The sequence below is a fragment of the Muscardinus avellanarius genome (genome assembly GCF_963383645.1).
Source record: "Muscardinus avellanarius genome assembly, chromosome: 3".
NCBI lineage: Eukaryota > Metazoa > Chordata > Mammalia > Rodentia > Gliridae > Muscardinus > Muscardinus avellanarius.
The window spans coordinates 76,043,717-76,059,637 of record NC_137788.1 but is presented as its reverse complement, the minus strand read 5'-3'; the positions used below and the strand labels follow the sequence as shown (position 1 = coordinate 76,059,637).

The following is a 15,921-nucleotide window of genomic DNA, read 5'->3' as shown; positions in this document are numbered from 1 at the left end:
TCTTCAGTCATGTAATTATCTAATTCAAAGGGGAACAAAAATCCCTCATTTGTTTCTTGGAAAAATAATACAATACAAGGTTTTGAAGATGGGCAATGACAGGCCATATTCAAACAGATAGGTGCATATAGCTGACCTTTTTTTTTGACAGCTAAATAGAGCATGGGCTTGCCAGATGAGAAATATCAGATAATTATACGAATCCTCTAAAGGTTACACAGCAAATTCACGCAGGGGACTTTCCCAGATAGCTGTCTCTTGAATCCAAATAGTAAATCTTTAATGAATACAGGAAACTGAAGAAAATTTATCCTGAAACAGGGTACATAAATGCAAACTTATCTCCCTTACCCCAATCCATATACATGAATTTGTCATTTAAGCATCTAAACTTCTCTCTATAATAAAAGTAATTTTTAATTATCAAGGGACTTCCAGGCTTTCCGGGGCCAAAAGGCATCCAAGGATATCATGGAGCTGATGGAGTTTCAGGAAATCCTGGAAAAGCTGGGCTGCTGGGAAAACAGGGACTTCCTGTGAGTAGTATGAATATCTCTTTGTTCTTTATTTCTTGTGCATAAGTGTCTAGATCATAAACATTTTGGCTCTCTTTCTTGACTTTGGCATTGGCTCAGATTAAGATATTTTTAATAGTTATTTTGGAATTATATTTATGATTTCCAGGGATGTCAATGGTTATATTATATTGGACAGTTGAACTGTAATAGCTCATAGTATTAATAATTTTATACACATAGAAGCTTTTTTTCAAAGAACTGTTAGGGGCTATACAAGCTGGCCATGCTTTGAGTTCATCAAATGTCTTAAGCCACCTTTGGAACATTTAGGTCTTGGCAGTAACTCTTGGTAGGTTCTGCCAAAAGTCATTTTCCCTTTACTTTTACAGCCCCAATGTTTTCAAGAACTATGTGAATGTATTCTGTGTTCATCCAGGAGTGATACAGTGATATATACTCACTCTTAGCTTTTGTGAATTTATGCCTTATTTATTTGATCAGATTTTTTTTTTTTTTTTGGTGGTGGTGGTACTGGGGTTCCTGGAAGCCCTTCTACCTCCGGGCTACACTCCCAGACCTATTTTTACATTTTTATTTGGAAACAGGGTCTCCTAAGCCAGCGCGCGGGGCTGGCTTCGAACCTGCGCGATCCTCCTGTCTCTGCCTCCCAAGCGTGGGGATTACAAGCGTGCACCACCACGCCTGGCTTGATCAGATATTTAAAACCCACATTTCCATCCTCACTTAGCCACTTTCCCTCTTTGCTTCCTCAATGGAAACCTAATTCAGATAGGTTAGCTCAGGTTGTGTTTTCACTTGAAACATTAGAAGAATTAACTATATACTTTCAGGAACTCAGTCAAATTTACCCTTTTGTATTTCCACCATTTGTATACATTTATCAGTTTATTTGTTTTCTTTCCTAAAATAATAAATTCTAGCTGTTTAATCCCATCCAGCATAGTGCTGCACTTAAACTCAAACCCAAATTTACATATTTCCACTATGAAAATTTATCTAATTTGTTTTAAAACAACAACAAATAAATGTGCTATAACATGCAATGGAATATTTGTCAGCTTTTTTTTTTTTTTTTTTTTTTGATGGTACTGGGGGTGGAACCCAAGGGCTTTTCTACCCCTGGGGCTATACTCTCAGACCTATTTTATACTTTATTTGGAAACAGGGTCTCATTAAGTTGCTGAGAGCCTCACTAAGTAGCTGAGGCTGGCTTCGAACCTGTGTGATCCACCTGTCTCAGCCTCCCAAGCACAGGGATTACAAGTATGCGCCACCAAGCCCAGCTTGTCAGCCTTTTTTTTTTTTTTTAAGGGGGAGGGTATTTTGGTTTGGTTTGGTTTTTTACCATGATAGGAATTGAACCCAGGGCCTTGAAACAAGTTTTCTACTACTGAGCTACAATCCAACTTTAAAAATCTAAGTTTTAACACATGTTGCAACAGGAGTAACGAAGACATTATGTTAAGTGAAATTATCTAGACACCAAACAGCAAATTATGATTCTACGTACATGAGGTACCTAGAGCAGTCAAACTCATAAAGACACAAAATAAAGTGGTGAGTTTTCAGAGAGCGAGAGTTATTGTTTAACGGGTACAGAGTTTTGGTTTGGGAAGATAAATAGTTCTAGAGGTGGATGGTGAAGATGTTTGTATAACTATGCAAGTGTACTTTATGCTGCTGAATTATATACCTAAAAATGGTTAAAGTGGTAAATGGTATATGTGTGTTAGCACAACTTTAAAAATAAAAAGAATATAATCTCCCACTCTGTTTATAGGAGAGCCTTGATGATACTTTTATTTCCAGGAAGTCTGAGAACTTCTTTTCCCAGGACTGTGACCTAGTAAATGAACCCAGGCACCTTTGAGGAAGGCTGGGAGGTGGAGTCATAGTATACACTTTGATCGAATTGCAGAGTTCTTGCTCCCAGAGAATTTATCTAGATTAGGTTCTAATCTAGAAACTAGCATGAGTCTGGGAACTGAGATACCATGAGTCTCAAACACAAAGATTTAAGTTAATTTGCTTCCATAAGATCTAGACATTTTCTATCTAAATATCAATATATCCTGGTTAGATATGGCCTATTCAATTCCTAGGGATTCTGTGTTCAATGAACTATCACCACAGATCTGTACAAGGAAAAAATGCTCTGATTTAATTCCATCCTGTGGCATATTATGATAATTGCTCCTCCCTCTTCTCTCAGAGAATACCACCATCTTGGACTCTTCCACTTGGGTAATTCCAGTATTCCACTGAAATCAGAGAACCTAATTCTACTGATATTTATGAACGCCTTCATTAAGAATATTCTTTGAGTTCTTCCAGTGAGAGTGGCTGATTAGATTATATATGACAGAGGTGTATCTTCGCATCTTTTTCTTTCTGATCCCTAGTATTTCTTTCCATATAGCCAACATATTAAGGGAGCTGTATCATTTCAGCCTCATTGACTATGGGCAACAATTGAGTCTGGGCTCCAAATTGCCAATCTACCAGATGAATGGTGCTCCCAGATGCTTGAATAAAGGCATCTTTCTCAAGCAAGAAATGACAAGAGAGACTGGAAGTTCAAAGTTCTTAGGTGTTTGTTTGTTTGTTTGTTTGTTTGTTTGTTTGTTTGGGTCTGGGGATGAAACCCAGGGGCATTCAACCTCCGAGCTACACCCCCAGCCCTATTTTTTTATTCTTTATTTTGAAATAGGGTCTCGCTAAGTTACGGAGGGCCTCACTAAGTAGCTGAGGCTATTCGTGAACCGTGATCCTCCGGTCTCAGCCTCCCGAATGCTGGGATCACAAGCATGCGCCACCACACCCAGGAAAGTTCTTAGTTTTACCCATGTTTGTTCAAATGCCTCCATCTATCCCTTTTCTTGAAATTTTAATCTTTTTCTACCAATGCTCTTATATTGGCATACACATCTAGTTAGCTGAAGATATATTGTTTGCAAACTCTACAAACCTTACATGGATTTGGGTCTTCAACTATATATGGCACAAGAAACTCACTTTGAGGGGGGGCATTATTGGGGGTTGAACCCAAAATTACCCTGTCCTTTTTTTTTTTTTTTTTTGCCCTGTCCTTTTTTTAATTTTGAAATTAATCACTAAATTACAGATGGCCTCACAAGCTTGCTGAGTCTGGCTGTGAAACTTCAATTCTCTTGTCTCAACCTTCCAAATCCTAGGATTGCAGGCATGCATTACTGAACCCGGCAAACCCACTCCTCTTTTTATCTTCTTTATAAACCACTGACCAGCAACTGGAGCCAGCTGGATCATAAATCAGGGTAGAGATTGGATCTCAAAAGGCAAACAGATGACATGGCCTTTAGCAGCAGTCCATTCCATTGTAAGCAAATTACACCAGTAAACCAAATTGACCGATTTTTGTATGTCCTCTCATCCTTGAGAGTGATCTTTACGTTTTACAATGGTAGGAAAATAAAAAGAAGGATGTTTGTGACATGTGAAAATTATATTAAATTTGAATTTAATATTCATAAATTAATTTTATTGGAACACACAGCCACATCATTTATTTATATATGGATACTTGTGGACTACAGTGGCTCAGTTGAATAGTTGTAACAGAGAATAGATGGCCTGAAAAGTTTAAAGTAGTTACTATCTAGCCCTTTTACAGAAATTGGCTGATATCTGGTGAATTGCACTGTTCTTAGTACAGTGTCTCTCTGCAGTATGTCCTCAGTTGTGGCAGGTAGGGAAATGCTCCCTTCTTTAGGCTTTTATTTTTATTTTATTTTATTTTTTAATACTGGGGTGGAACCCAGGGGCATTCTACCTCCGAGGTACACCCCCAGCCCCGGGCTACACTCCCAGACCTAATTTTTTATATTTTACTTGGAAACAGGGTCTCTTAGGCCAGCGAGGCTAGCTTCGAACCTGCACAATTCTCCTGTTTCCACCTCCAAAGTGCGGGGATTACAAGCGTGCGCCACCATACCTGGCACCAGCCCAAATTTTTATTCTTTATTTTGAAACAGGGTATCACTAAGTTGTGAAGGGCCTCACTAAGTCGCTGAGGCTGTCTGTGAACCCAGATCCTCCTGTCTCAGCCTCCCAAATGCTGGCATTAGAAGCGTGCGCCACCATGCCTGGCTTATACGTTTTCTTTTTATGGTTAATTAAAGATAATCATATATCTTCATTTCTCCACAAACATTTATAATTCAATTTGCTGAAGTTTTCTAAAAGCAAAACAAAAACTTGAACTATCATTGGATTTTTCTTGGATTAATTTAGAGAAAAATTATATAACATTATTATAGATATCTAATATAATAGTATGAAATATCTATTTATTACTGTTGTCTTCTATGGTCCTATGATAGAATTTTTCCATGATAGTAATGGCAGAAATTCCTATACGTATGTGCTAGACACTATGATAAAAATTGTAATGTGTTAACTCATTGAATCTTTACCACCTTATAAGTACAACTATAATTATTATTTTATAGATGAGAAAACTGAGATACTGAGAGATTGAATTTTCTATGTCATAGCTACAAAGGCAGCCTTGATATCCTTTGCTCTTATTAATCTGCAATATTGCCCTTTAATATAAGCCTTGTATGTTCTTATTCTTGTTTTATCATCTAGTTAATTATTGTTCTGTAAGCATTACATATTTAAATAAGTTTAAAATATGGTTTAAAATCTGATACTGATGATTTTTAAAATTTTTAATAACTTGCTGTTGTGATGCTGTTGGGTATTGTGTAGTCTACATCTTCAAATGATGGCAGATTTATCTCTTTCCTTTTTTCATTTCTTTTTCCAAAGAAGTTGCAAAAGACCTTCAGTACTATATTCAAAAGTACCAGAAATAGTAAAAATTCTTCTACTGCTCTAGATTCTATGATCCACATCTAAAATTTCTCCATTAAGAATATTTTCTGACCGGCCGTGGTGGTGCATGCTTGTAATCCCAGCTTTCGGGAGGCGTAGACAGGAGGATCGCAGTTCGTAGACAGCCTCGGCTACTTAGTGAGGCCCTTCACAACTTAGTGAGACCCTGTTTCAAAATAAAGAATACAAAAATAGGGCAGGAGATGTAGCTTGGACATTGAATGCCCCTGGGTTCCATCCCCAGACTCACAAAATACATATATTTTTTTTCCGCATTAATTCTGTATTTCTCTAGTCACGTACTATCCTTTTAGAGTTTAGGCTTTTTTTTTTCTTTCTCTTTCCTAATTTCTATTGAATGACTACATTTTCTTCTGATTATTTAAAATTTACCATTCTTTGGCTGTTTTTGTACAGTTGTAGTAAATTTAATAATCAAATGTATATTTATTTAAATTTTGACATTTTTAACATCTCACAACCCTTATCTTCCCTCTAACAAAACAAGTGGTGTGTACTCTCAGATCTCTTTGTTTTTATAAACTTCTCTCCCTCATTATCTTTTCATATTGCCTCAATTTTTTTTTTTTTGGCACTGGGAATGAAACCCAGGAACATTCAACCTACACTCCCAGCCCTATTTTTTATTCTTTATTTTGAAACAAGTTCTCACTCAGTTGCATAAAGCCTCTCTAAGTAGCTGAGTCTGGCTGTGAACCCGGATCCTCCTCTCCCAGCTTCCCAAGTACTAGGATTACAGGCATGAACTACCATGCCTGGCTGCCTCAAATTTGACTGTTTCTGCAGTTGCTTTTATTTATGCATTTACACTTCATTATCTTTAGCATTTTTGACAGTAATAAACTTATTTGATCACCATCATTTTCAGTATCCCTGTTAGAATCTTCTGGATTTGTTCCTATGAGCACTTTCTCTAAGAGTTTTCAAAATAGGTGTCTATGAGGCAAATCTGAGCCCTTATATGTTACAGATGTCTTTATTACCCTCTCATATTTATAAGGCACATTTAACATTGTACTGGTGGTTCTAGTCAATGTAATAAAGTTCCAGCCAGGGTAATAACAAGAAATAAAAGGCATTCACATTTTCATGGGAGAAATAAAACTGTCTTTGTATACAACATAATTATCTATATAGATAATCAACAATCTACAAAAAATTAAATGATTTTAGCAAGGTTGCAAGATGCAGGATCAAGATACAAAAATGAATGATGTAGCCACATGTTGCTCAAAGGAAGGGATACATTCTGAGAAGTCCTGGTTAAGCAATGTCTTCACTGTGGAAACATCTAGTGTATACTTATACAAACCTAGGTTGTAAAGCCTACCACGCACCTAGGTTTCACTCCTAGTTATAAACTTACCCGTACAGCATGTTACTGTACTTGATACTATAGGTAATTATAGTAGTAGGCATTTATGTAGCAAAACATATATAAACATAGAAAATGTACAGCAAAAATTAGTATAAAGTTTGCAGTTTTTTTAATGTTGCACCAGCATAGGGCACTTACCATGGAATTGAGCTTGCAGGAGAGGAGGTCGCTCTGGGTGAGTCAGTGAGTGAGTCCTGAGCTAAAATGAAGGCTGGGACATTACTTTCCACTGCTAGAGACTTTGTAAACACTGTATACTTAGACTGCTCTGAATACACTTAAAATTTCTTTATAAATAGATTAACCAATGGTTACCATGACTCTTTGAATATATAAACTTTTAATATTTTTAACTTTTGTAGTAACACAATATAAAACACAAACATATTGTATACCTGTACAGAAATATTTTCTTATATTTTCATTCTATAAAGTTCTATTTTTTTTTTTAGTACTAGAGATGGAACCCAGGAACATTCTACCTCCAAACTACACCCCCAGCCCTATTTTTTATTCTTTCTTTTGAAACAGGGACTCACTGAGTTTCAAAGGGCCTCACTAAGTAGCTGAGGCTGTCTGCAAACCATGATCCTCTGGTCTCATCCTCCCGAATGCTGGGGTTACAAGCGTGAGCCATCAGGCCCGGCTAGTTCTTCTATTTTTACAATTGTTTTTATTTTATACTTTTAAACCTTCAGGTGGAAGTTAGTGATACAGTGAAGCAGGGATGGTAGTCGTACTAACATCAGCAGCATTTTCAAGGATGACAGTGGTGCTAGGAAGAGTGTGCGGTGTCCAGCAGCAGGCACGCTACTTGTTGCAGCACACAAATTCCAACTTCTTAACTTCCTTTTTTTTTTTTGGTGGTACTAGGAGTGGAACCCAGAGGCTTTCTACCTCCGGGCTATACTCCCAGACCTATTTTATATTTTATTTGGAAACAGGGTCTCACTAAGTTGCTGAGAGCCTCACTAAGTAGCTGAGGCTGGCTTCGAACCTGTGTGATCCTCCTGTCTCAGCCTCCCAAGCGTGTGGATTACAAGCGTGCACCACCACATATTTTTCAAAATTGGTTTTCCAGGTTTATCTGTGATTATGAGCTACAATCGTCTCTTCCATGTCTTTTCTGCTTAAACTGTCCAGGGTTGACTTCTGGCATTTGCAAGTAAGGGTTGGACCTTCATACAAAAATTTAATAAAATGTTATGAGCTGGGCACAGTGGCATACATCTGTAATTCCAGCTCCTTAGAAGGATGAGGCAGAAGGATTGTAAGTTCAAGGCCAATTTGGGAAATTTAACATGATTCTGTCTCAAAATAAAATAAAAAGGGCTGGAGATGTGGGGTAGTGTTATAGTACTTGCCCAGAATGTGCATGTTCTGGGTTCAATCCCCAATACTGAAAAAAAGAAAATATGGAAGTTATCAGTAACTTTAGCAAAGAATCATTTTTTTATTTTGCTAATGAGAAGCATAAATAGTATTAAAGTACTTGAGAGTGTGAATTATGAGAATAATCAAAATAGTCATTTCCAGTGGTTGAATTCATATCAAGTTTAGTTCTGAAGGAGAGAGTAGAGCAGTAACTAGAGGATGAATTGAGGGTAGAAACTTGTGGGGTTTTTTTATTAAATGAAAGAAACTTGATCACATTTAAATGTTTATCAGAAGTTGGAAGCAGTGGCACACATCCGTAATCCTAACACTTGGGAGGCTGAGACAGGAGAACTGCAAATTTGAGATTGGCCTCAACAACTTTGTTGAGGTCAGCATTCTTATAGCTGTAATCTAAAAGATTGACCATGTAACTCAGAGGAAAGATTTATTTTCTTACAGTGTTTGGTTCAGTCCATTTAAAGGTGGGAACCACAGATCCTTGGGCCTGGTCATAGGTGGAAGATAGAGGAAGAGAACATGGTTTGTTTTTCTCACATTATGGAAGCGAAGGAAGAGAAGGATCGGGAGAGGAGGAACCATATATAATCTCAAAGGCTGCACCCCAGGGACCCAGATTCTCCTGCCACACCCTACCCATCTAGACAACCACCCAGATAAATTCATTATAATAGATTCATTCACCTCTGGGATTACAACCCTCATGATTCAGTTACATCAACTCCAAACGCCAATTGTTGAGTTCCTCAAGGGGCCATCCTATATCTAACCATAACAAACTTAATGAGACTCTTCAAAATAAGAAATAAAGAGAGCTAGGAGTGTAGATCAGTGGTAGAGGGTCCCTGGGTTCAACCCCAAGCATACATACACATAAAAAGCATTCATTAAAAGGACCTAAGGCATTTGGAGAGGAGGTTAAAAATGTTCTTTCAAAGGAAAGAAAAGACTGAGTGTGAATTAGTCAAACAACAAAACATGCATATTGCACCTCCTCTTTCTGAGTTACTCTGTCTCTAATTTGGGACTATTACAAAAAATTTTGGAGCCATATCCTTTTTATATATGAATAGTACAGAAAGTTCATTGAACTTCATGATGAAAAAAATTGATATGAATTACAGTAATGTAAATATTGCTGCAATATACCTCCCATGAAGTGAAATGCCATCTGGTATAGCCATCACTCAGCAATTAGGTATCAGATCATAAGTTATTATATGGTAATTTTTAACATTGTCACAGAATAAGTAGAAAAATTTTACATGCATACTTAGGGTATCAGGATTTCTTAAGTGTTGAAGTGTTTTGTACTCATCAAAATAAAAACAGAGTAACATTCCCTTGAGAAAATGACTTTGGGAGACAAAGATTTGTACATGCTATTAATATTTATGAATATGGAAAAATTTGCTATAAATGTCTCTGTTCTATGAAGAATAATTGGTAGGAATTAGGATTCTAATACTAAGAACTTTTATCCAATGAAATGTCAGAATGAAATGAAATGTTCATCAGTGGCTAAATGATCATTAGGAAAAGTAACTTCTAAGAGAATTATTTCTAAAAACCATTATGATAATAGAAAAATTACTTAAGAGAAAATAATACTGTTTCTAAATACTAGCAAGTTTCCTGGAATATTTTCAACCAGAAGTAAGGACATCTTTCCATTTAAAAAAAAAAAAAAAACAAGAACCATGGCACCATGGTGTTTCTTGGCTTACCTTTAAAGACTGTTGGATTTATCCACTGAGAAAAATATTTATTCTGGGGTTTGTAGCATTATGCAACCATCTGATTTTTCCTAAACAATGTTCTTTTTTTTTTTTTTTGATGTGGCCAAGAAATTAAAGAATTTCTGGCACCTTCACTCTACTGTTTTAATGTCTTTTCAAGGTCATGTGACTATAACTGAAGGACACTACTGCCTTTGCAAATTTCTCTCTGTACAAATGAGTGTTCTGAGGCAAGTCAACTTAGCACATCTGTAGTAAATGAGTCTACCATGCTGTTTTCATTGAGTTGGACTTCTGTACAAACACAGTTCCTCAATCATTTAGGAAAAAGGAAAACAACTTTTCCTTGCAAAAATCATAAATCCATTTGTCACCGAAATGAAGCCTTACCAGTCTTTATTTTATTTATTTTTATTGCTGCAACTAATAAAACTGGTTGTTGGAAAGGAAGGAATGAAACAAAACTAACAACTTAGGACAAATCGATGCTTTTCAGTCTTGACTTTGCAATTTGTCTGGAGAATGCAGGCTTAAATGTGGTCTAAAATGAGATTCTTGTCTTAAAAGTACGTTGCAAATCTTGATTTTTCCATTTGTGGATTGTGTCCAGCACTATATAAGGAGGAAAAACGTTTGCACTTCATCAGCCCACTTGTAATCCAAGCTTGAGGCAGCAGGGCCACCGTGGTTGCCTCCATTAGGAACACCAGCAGCCCTGTGCCCATCTGGGCCATGCGCTCTCTACCTTGCGAGCAGGTTCTATGCAGGAAACTTCTGCTTCTGAAAAGATTCTTTCTTCACTGTATTTTGGAGAATGAAACCTGCCTGCATTGGCCAAATCTCCATTTAACAAATCCTGTTGACTCGTCATTACTAAGACATTGTATCATCCAGTTACGGCTCATCCCACGATGGCTTTCACCTCCTTTCCCCTTTGTTGCTTGTTTTGGCCCACTCTGCTCATTAGGACCTCTTCCAGAGCACAGGAAACTTGGTCTGCTTGGCAGCTTATTAACAACAAAATGAAAGATTTGCAAGGCAATATAACTTTGCTAGTTCAATCTCCAATGGCTGTCGATGAGATAGAGTTCATTCTCTTTGTGGATTGATGTTCCTTCATGTCCTGGCCTCTGTTTATATTTCCACTCTTGCATTTTACCTCGCTCCTCATATGTACTGTGTGTTTCAGTCATAGTAACAGGTAACCATCAGTAAATGCTTTCTGTGTGCCAGGCACTATTCCAGGTGCTTGAGTATGTATTATTATTTAACTCTCACGAAACCTTCATGAGGTAGAATACAGCTCTTACCTCCAGTTTACAGCCCAGGAAGCAGAGGCTCAGAAACTACATAACTTGCCCAAGGTCACCTGGTCAACAAGCAATGAATCAGGATTCAGAACCAGGCAGTCTAGTTTCAGAGGCTAAGTCCTTAACCCCCATGCTATACTCTTTCAAGTAGGCTTAGTTACTTGATTTTGCCTCCAAATTCTGCTCACTTCCCTATATTGTCTTTTTTGTTTGTTTATTTTTGCAGAACTGGAGATGGAACCCAGGGGCATTCGACCTCCAAGCTACACCCCCCGCCCTATTTTTTATTCTTTATTTTGAAACAGGGTCTCACTGAGTTGCAAAGGGCCTCACTAAGTACTAGCCGAGGCTGTCTGCGGACCACGATCCTCAGGTCTTAGCCTCACAAATGCTGGGATTACAAGCATGTGCCACCACGCCAGGCTCTCCCTATATTGTCTTTATACATGTAATTTATTTCCTCTGCTTAGAAAGCTCATTCAGTTTTCTCTCATCTTTATAGTGAACAATTTCTGAATCTTACAAGATCCAAACTACACTTCCTTCTTTCACTTCTCTAAATCAGAGTGAAGCATGAATGTTGGCACATTCAAGGCACTTCCTCCATCAAAGCTTAGGTAATATAGATGCCAACTACTTGTCCTCATATCTTTCTGTTCCAAGAGGTGGTAAACTCTGGTAGAACAACTTTTTTTAATTCATTTTTTTGTACTTGGCACATGGCACTGTGTACAGCCATAGAAGAATCTATAAATCATTGAGGCATAAATGTTCTTTGCAAAGTGACTACAATCTTAGAGACCTGTGTTTAAAATTTAAATATCTTACCTACTTAACGAAAATCTTATGCACCATTTGTTAAATGATTATATGAATACTTAATTCATATGATTTTTACAAGAATCAAATGAAATATTGTATGTTATATGCTTAATACATTGCATACACTCACTGAGCTAATATCTTTCTATAATAGTATTCATAAATGGTTAAGCTTACATTAATTTAGTGAATAAATATTTGTTTGGTGCCTAATAAGAGCCATGAATTAGGGAATATAATAGTGAGCCAGATGTCAGGATATGAAGAAACTTTCCTCAAGGAATATACATTGAGCAGCAAGAAATTATTGACATTTGACCTTTTAAAAAATCAGTTTAGCCAGGTATGGTGGTGCATGTCTATAATCCCAGTACTTGGGAGGCTGAGACAGGAGGATTGCAAGTTTGCAGGCAGCCTCATCAATTCAGCAAGGCCCTCAGTAACTTGGCAAGACCCTGTTTCCAAAAATAAAAAATAAGTCGTTCATGGTTGAACTTGCCTATAATCCCAGTACTTGGTTGGTTGGTTGGTTGGTTGGTTGGTTGGTTTATTTATTTATTTATTTACTTATTTATGGTACTGGGGTTCCTGGAAACCCTTGTACCTCCGGGCTACACTCCCAGACCTATTTTTTTTTAAATTTTTTTGGAAACAGGATCTCTTAAGCCAGCAAGACTGGCTTCGAACTTGCGCGATCCTCCTGTCTCTGCCTCCCAAGCAAGGGTATTACAAACGTGCGCCACCACACCCGGCGAGGATAATGGGTTTAAAGCCAGCTTCAGCAACTTAGCAAAACCCTATTTTCAAGTAAAAAATAAAATAGGTTTGATGGTGTTGCTTGAAGGTAGAATACTTCTGGGTTCAATCCCTAATACCACAGTAAATAAATATATAGGGCTAAGGGGTGTAGTTCTGAGGTTGACTATCCCTATATTAAATCCCCAGTACCAAACACACACACACACACACACACACACACACACACACATACACACACACACTTTAACATGGATCAATCTAGTAATTGGGTAATCAACAATAAATCAATCAAATGGCTCCAAATGGTTTTAAATATTATGAAAAAAAATAAGAGTGAGTTGGGCATAGTGGCACACACCTATAATCCCAGTACTTGTAGGCTGAGATGGAAGGATCACAGGTCTGAGGACAGACTTAGCAAATTAGCAAGACTCTCCACAACCTAGCGTGACCCTGTTTCAAAACAAAAAATAAAAAGGGCTAGAGTTGTAGCTCAGAGGTAGGCTGCCTCCAAGTTCAATCCCTGGTACAAAAACATAAACAAAGAACAAATAAGAAAAAATAGAGTCATAGATAAGACATAGTGGGAGAGGAAGGTCATGTATGTGGTAGACGAGGGAAGCCTCTCTGACATTGCACTTGAGCTGAGGACTGAAAGTGAGACTAAGCAGAGATAAGAAGGACTGCCACAGAAAAGGAACCAAAATAAAAAACACCAATAGGAAAGAATCTGGCATGTTCACAGGATTATTGGAGGATCAAATAAAATAATATGGGTATGGACGTTGTTATTTTTTAAATAGAAGAAATCACATTTATTTCTTCATAGACATGTCTAAGAGCCAAAATACAGCTGAAAAAATTCCCTTCCACTCCTTGGTATCTTGAGGCTCTGTGTTGAGACCTAGATGAAAAATTCATAGAATACCCTTATTTTGTGGCATTTACCCTGTCCATTTTTCAAGATTGATAAACCATCAGTTTTTCTAGTAGAAATATATCAATAATTTCTGTGATGCAAAACAGTGTCAAAATGCTTGTTTTTATTACATTGGAAGAAGACATCAGTTTTTTATACTCTTGGGAAATCTCAGAAGACAAGCAGGTCTACCTTACCACTCTAAGATTCATCTGAAACCCCGTTCTCCAGTCCCCTTCTACATTTTATATTTTTAAAGATTCAAAACTAAAATTACCTCCTAACTTTAGTTTAGAGCTCATTCATAAATCTTATTTTTAGCAGTTGGCTATATTACTTATGACTGACACTGTAGGAAAATGTTATAAATGCTGCATTATTTTTATGTAATATAGCCTTGCATATATCACCTAATAATTACTATCTCACATATTTTTAAATAGCCAATTTTTTCCTAGGAGGATAAATTTAGTAAACCAAATAAAATGAGAATTTTCTACTTAAACAGAAGTGTGTTTAGTTGCTAAAGTAAGCAAAATACTGCTTTTATAACTCATGGATTTGCTTGCTTAAAAAAGACCCACAGTATTTATGTTGCTTAATAATGCAAAGAAACTTCAGAATATAATACTTATGTTTGTCTTACAGAAAATAAATTAATTATAATTATTATCTTCTCATATAATTAATAACTATATAAACCTAATATAATGTGCAGAGAAGTGCTTGGCAGCAGAAGAAGCAAAGAAAAAAGAAAAAAAAACTGTTTTCCTAAAAAAAAAATAAACTTAGGGTAGTTCTTTGAAGATAAACTTCAAATAATTTGAAGTTCAATGTCATCTCAAATTTATCATTCTACTATTGAGAAACCAATGAAATTAACATCATAAATATTTATAACCTAACAGCATAATTTTAAAGACAGTATTCCTTAGCTATCTTCTTTTAAAATGTGCATTTCTATTGTTGTCTGGATTAACGCTTTTTATCTATTTATTACATATATATATTTGTTTCAATTATAATAAGACTTATAAACCAAGAATCAGGGGGAAGAATAGAGTGACATTTTCTATGGTGTTTCACTATTATATATACACCAGCCATCATCATTCTAAAATCTGTCTTTTGGGGGGTGGGGGAGTTGGAGGATGCAACCCAGGGGGCATTCGACCTCCAAGCTACACCCTCTGCCCTATTTTTTATTCTTTATTTTGAAATAGTGTCTCACTAAGTTACAGAGGGCTTCACTAAGTAGCTGAGGTTTTGTCCGTGAACCATGATCCTCTGGTCTCAGCCCCCGAATGCTGGGATTACAAGAGTGCGCCACCACGCCCGGCTGTCTCTGTGTCTTCCAAATGTGTACAAATGGCCTTATTTTCCTTGCCAGAGCTTTTCACTCAAGTCAAAGTGAGAGGCAATACCTATTTCCTTCCTTGACTGACATCAGGTAAATAAAACAATCTAATCATAATGCGGCTGCAGTTTCAAACACATAAGAGGCGCTCAATTAAAAAATAACTCTCAGGCCAGGTGTGGTGGCGCAGGTTTGTAATCCCCCGCTTGGGGGGCGGAGACAGGAGGATCATGCAGGTTCAAAGCCTGCCTTGCTGGCTTAAGAGATCCTGTTTCCAAATAAAAAGTATAAAATTGGTCTGGGAGTGTAGCCCAGAGGTAGAAGGGTTTCCAGGAACCCCAGTACCACCAAAAAAAAAAAAAAAAAAAAGCAACTCTCAGTGATAGATGTTAGCATCGTCCTTAATTGTCCAAGTACAATTCTTGTTTCCATACAGTCTCCAAGCACAGGCAGCCATCAGTTTCACTCCTATTAAAATTGGTGACACTTTCTTTCAGGATTCAAAAATGTTTTCTGTAGAGAGACTGGCTTCTGTCTAAGACAATGGAACTCTCTGGCCAGGAGACATCATCTGCTCATCATTACATTAATTTTTATATTATTCAATAAGCTGTTTATTGGTTTCAGCATCTCTAACCAAAATTAATAACTCTTATGTTTCTATTTACTTTTTTTTTTAACTCTGCTCAGAATGACTTTGCCCTTTGCTGAATAGTTTTAGCTAGGTCATTTAGAAGACAGTGGAAGGAATGCCTGGGGATTAGTATCTGTTTCTCTTGCAAGCAAGATTAATCATCCATC

At 37.0% G+C, this 15,921-nt stretch overlaps 1 protein-coding gene across 1 annotated transcript in view; it reads left to right on the top strand.

Moving 5' to 3' along the window:
* COL24A1 (collagen type XXIV alpha 1 chain) overlaps nucleotides 1-15,921 on the top strand; it is a gene marked incomplete at both ends in the record, with an annotated part of 326,813 nt that overhangs the window by 265,273 nt on the left and 45,619 nt on the right. The window contains one exon of the mRNA XM_080692101.1: nucleotides 429-536. Coding sequence (XP_080548227.1) covers nucleotides 429-536 — 108 coding nt within the window. The remainder of the gene's footprint in view (nucleotides 1-428; nucleotides 537-15,921) is intronic.